Raw genomic sequence first — 5,407 nt, forward strand, 5'->3', positions numbered from 1 at the left:
AATGGGAGGGTATACAATGGGAGGTTATACACTCCCATCTCAAGATCATGTTACCAATACTAGTGAAACTCTCTATCCTTAAGAGACACATTTAGAGGAGGAAGACGAAGATGAAGATGAAGATCATACTGCGAATGATGGTGAAAATATTGATGATGTGGATGAGTACGAAGAGAGGATTGAGCGAGGCGACTTTAAGAACAATGTGGATGACCATGAAGTCGTTCCCAATTTTGAAGATGAAAATATAGAGTACCATGATGCAAGTGATGCAGACGATGATATTGGCGTCCAGCATGATACAAATACGACCACTGGCTCCAGACCTCCTGCCGACTCATTCTACACAAATACTTGGGAAGATATGGTTTATCCTCCACGTCTTCAGATACCATTTGTTTCTACTTGGGAAGATGGGATGCATTTTTGTAAAGGGTTGACTTTTGCAAATAAAGAGGCGGTGAAGCGTGCATTGATAATATACGCAGCAAATGATAATAGAAATTTTACAATTTGAAGGTCGACCAAAATGAAATTGTGCGCCGCATGCGTTGACGACAACTACAAGTGGTACGTTGGGGCATTCATGAAGGCTAAATTCAATGGTTTGTGGATGGTCACGTCTTATATGGGTCCACACACTTGTATACCCTTTGGCCTACGAAGAGACGGTAAAATAATGGATTCTAATTTTGTTGCATCAAAAATTGTGGGAAAATTGTGACAAAATCACACTACTCGTATTGATGAGCTCTGGGAGATCATACGTACTAAGTATAATCACGAGCTTTCTTACTATAAAGTATGAGACGCAAAACAAAAGGCAATTTCTAAGATATTTGGGGATTGGGAGGAGTCTTATCAAAGGTTACGAAAGTTGTTGTTGGCATACTTGGATTAGGACTCAGGTACCCAGTACAACTATCACACCATACCTAGGCCATACGAAGGTACTGCGTTACTGCACTATGTATATTAGGCATTCGCTCCATGCATTACTGCATTCCAATATTGTAAGCCAGTGATCAATATTGATGGGACTCATCTGTATGGTAAATACAAAGGGCTATTGATGATTGCAATGGCAACCGATGCTAACCAAAAGGTTTTGCCTCTCGCCTTTGCTGTTGTGGACAATGAGTCAGGGCCTAATTGAGGGTGGTTTTTAGAGTGTTTCAAGACTTCGATAGAGCATGTCATACCTAACGAGGGCATTTGCATTATTTCTGACCGACATAAAGGTATCAAATGCGCCATTTCAGAGTGACCTAAAGGTCGGGACGGAAGAGAATAGGTATTTCACTGATATTACCTTCGACATGTTGCTAGCAACTTCAACACACACTTTGATGACCCGACTCTAAAGGCATTGGCCTTGAAAGCTGGATATGCGACTCATGAAGCTAAATTTGAGTCTATAATGCAAACCATTAAGGAGGTCAAGATTAATTTACTGAGGGGTGTAGACCCTACTGATCGCCAGATTGCACGTTATATGCCATACACATATCTAGTGAGTGAGAATCTGGACAAATGGACCCAGTCACATGATGGTGGAAGACGTTACGGGACAATGACAACCAATATCTTTGAGTGCTTTAATGGGGTACTTAAAGGTGCCCGCGGTTTGCCCATTGCTGCAATGGTTGATTTCACTTGGTGCAAACTTGTTGCATATTTCCATGATTGACATAAACAAATTACTTCTAATCTCTCTCGAGGTAAGGTGTGGAGTGATTATGCAATGGAGATCTATAACAAAAATGAGCAGAAAACCGCAGGACACACTATGAGGAATTTCAATCATGAAACTGGTGTATATCAAGTGGTTACGCCGTACAATGACCATAGAGGTGGAGGGGGAAACCACAGTCATGAAGTGCCTGTATTTGCTAGAACATGTGATTGTGGAAAGTGGCAAAACTTGAAGATCCCTTGTTCACAAGGAATTAAAGTTCTTCAAGGTCGGCATCTCGATGCGACCAGCTATATTGACCCATGTTACAATTTGAACAACGCAATTCACACATATTCACATCATTTTGTGGTGCCAAGTTCAGAGTCATTGTGGAGGGACATTCGCGGACCACGGTGGGTGCTTGACCCACAGTTGTTGCGGGCCAAAGGTCGTCCTATGAAGTCAAGATTAAGGAATGAAATGGATGGGGTACAACGAGAATGGGGAAGTCGGAGGGAAGATCTGGAGTTGAGGGAGATTCAACCGAGGCAGCGATGCGGAGTGTGTCATCAAGAGGGGCATAACCGCAGAAGTTGTCCCAATTCCCTTGGGGCTTCAACAAGTGGTAGTGCTACAAACTAGGCAAGTGCCTTCATTGTTTTTATATAATATACTCACAATTTCATTTGGTTTTTGTTCTTCACATTTGGAAACTAATGACCGTATTTTAATTTTTGTTAGGCGAGCGGAGACTCGATTTTGATTAACTATTGTACGTGAGACTTATGGTTATCTTTTGTATGGACAAGTGTTAGGCGACTATGTAGACTATGTTGTATCAGTATGGAAAAGTGTTAGGTGACTATGTAGAGTATGTTTTATCAGTATTGACAAGTGCTAGGCGACTATGTAGACTATGTTGTATTGTCTTAGTTGTTATCTTGTTTATTGCTGAATGTTGTTGTAATTGAACTATTTGTTATCCATTGTACTCATTACATTACTTGCATTGTGTAGCTCTTGCCTATAATGCCAGCAATGATATTACTTTGGCATTAGTAGCTACTACTTTTGCAAGTTCAACCACAGGGGCCTTGTTTGAAGCGATGACAGCTAGTTAGTAGTGTTTTTGTGTGCTAAGAGGGCAACTATAATGCCTATGAATAGTAACTGTTTCAATCCAGTTATTTGCATTTGATGTACTCTCCCCTTGACTGGTATCATATGCTTGTATTTACTTGTTAACCGCAGACCGTGTAAAGTGTTATTTTACTACTGCAGGGGAAGGGAAAACTAATTCTGGTTTACTGCTGCAGGAGTAGCTGCAAATATATATATATATATATATATATATACCAGTGAAAATCGAGTCTTTGAAACTTGATTTCCATTGGCATATTTGTAAATAAACTACCAGACCAATTTACAAAAATGCCACCCAAATGGAAATCGAGTTTCAGAAACTCGATTTCCACTGGGAATTTTTGCAGTGGCATTGGCCCGTAAATATTTTTGAAGTCTTGGCCTGGCATTTAAAATCCCAGTAGAAATCGAGTTTAAAAAACTCGATTTCTATTTGGCGGCATATTTGTAAATAAACTGCCAGACCAATTTACAAAAATGCCACCCAAATGGAAATCGAGTTTCAGAAACTCGATTTCCGCTGGGGATTTTTGCAATGGCATTGACCGTAAATATTTTTGAAATCTCGGCTTGACACTTAAAATCCCAGTAGAAATCGAGTTTTTAAAACTCGATTTCCATTTGGTGGCATATTCGTAAATAAACTGCCAGACCAATTTACAAAATGCCACCCAAATGGAAATCGAGTTTCAGAAACTCGATTTCCACTGGGAATTTTTGCAGTAGCATTGGCCGTAAATATTTTTGAAGTCTCGGCCTGGCACTTAAAATCCCAGTAGATATCGAGTTTTTAAAACTCGATTTCCATTTGGTGGCATATTCGTAAATAAACTGCCAGACCAATTTACAAAATTGCCACCCAAATGGAAATCGAGTTTCAGAAACTCGATTTCTATTTGGGTCATTTTGTTTTAAAATCGAGTATAGAATAGTTGAGTTTTACTAGAATATATAGAGATATATATATATATATATTTTTTTTTTTTCCAATTTGAGAACTAATTTCAGAATTCTATAAATAACAAAAAAATTTTCCAGCATCATAATCCAATTTAAATGCACCATGTTATCTGGCCAACCACCTTCTTCTTAACCATGTTACATATTACCAAGTTCACAATTTGCTTTCACTTTGTTCATCACAATCAAATACTTCGCTAGAGGCTTGCTCCATTCTTCGTGCAAAATGTAATGCATAAAGTTATGTGATGTTGGCAATTAGAAGTAGCATAACAACAGTTTCAAGTGAATGTTCAACACCACTTAAATCACTTAAATTTTTGGTTGGAAAATCACAAATGCTCATGACTCTGCACAAGCTTGTAGTCATCAATCAAAATATTGCAAATACTATGTCTTGGTTTGGTTAGCCTATTATGCTGCTTCTTTGAGCTTCAATAATATCCAGACTTCAACTATAACCAAATTCAAGAGAAATGAATCCATGATCATGGCTGTTGGGAAGGTGGAAAAATAATTTGATATTACTACAAAAACCCACAGTTTTTATCTGTACAATTGAAACCAAAATCATAGTCTAATCTTGCAGGGCCCTTGCAAGAGAGCCTACAAAAAAGTGATCCAGTGAAAACATAGGTAGCAATAAAGTTTCTGATTTTTTAGCTTTGCATACCACATCCAAGTCAATTTCATCCATATCAGATATCTGTAATTAAATCCCACCAACCAAATATTTTGCACAAAGCTTTTTAGAATTCTGTTATTCATATCGACATCAAAATTTAACTTCCATTAATCTTTATACTTCTACTAAATATAAACATAGATGAACAATTTTAGAATGGCCCTCAAAGGACATTGAATCAAAAGACACACACACACAATGAGCCAAACAATACTAAAACAACATCAATAATGACTTCCTTGTTAAATATATAATAAAGCATCCTGATACCCACAGTACATTATACATGTACCAGTGCCAGACTAGCAGCAAAGCATTGGTATTCTTTAATATGATGACAAAGCCTAAACTTTGTATGCAAATATGTATGCTAGATAAGTACTGTTCCAATAATTCTTTTTAATGCTAAGAAAATTTGCGATCTTCCAGGTGTAATAGTATGCCATAATGCTTCCAACAAGAAGAGAGTAACGTTACTCCAGTCTTGAGTATCTTTGAGCCTGTCTTCCATGTGTAGCAAAGTTTATAATGATGCTGTACATAACAATTAAAAGAAAAAAAAAGAGTCACTATACATAATGTATACAACACAGAGCTTACACGCATTTTACATGGAAAAATATGACCTAAGTTTATCTGAAACGGTATTACTGAAGCCAATGAGCTCAAGCTTAGATATTACGCCAGTCCAAGGGAGATGTTGTAAGGTTGAATTTATTCAACCATCTAATTGGCTTTATTCCGTGCCAAATTTGCTTGTAATTCAGCATTTAGTAACCCTGTATTTAGGTGGGTTTGATGTAAGGGTAGTGAGTGAGATAGAGTGAAGATTGCTCAAGAGTGTGCAAGAAAACAGAGACTCGCGGCTGGGACTCGCGGGTGACTCGGCTGCAAGCCGCCAGACGCAGCACACGTGCCAAGCATGCTGGAAGATGAACAGT

At 38.2% G+C, this 5,407-nt stretch overlaps 1 protein-coding gene across 1 annotated transcript; it reads left to right on the forward strand.

Annotated features, from left to right (window-relative positions):
• Nucleotides 1-1,744: 1,744 nt before the first annotated feature.
• Nucleotides 1,745-2,320, forward strand: LOC115967125. Its single transcript, XM_031086204.1, has one exon. The coding sequence runs from the start codon at nucleotides 1,745-1,747 to the stop codon at nucleotides 2,318-2,320; it is 576 nt and encodes a 191-aa protein (XP_030942064.1).
• The last annotated feature ends 3,087 nt before the right edge of the window (nucleotides 2,321-5,407 follow it).

Source organism: Quercus lobata, chromosome 11 (assembly GCF_001633185.2).
Source record: "Quercus lobata isolate SW786 chromosome 11, ValleyOak3.0 Primary Assembly, whole genome shotgun sequence".
Classification (NCBI taxonomy): Eukaryota; Viridiplantae; Streptophyta; class Magnoliopsida; order Fagales; family Fagaceae; genus Quercus; species Quercus lobata.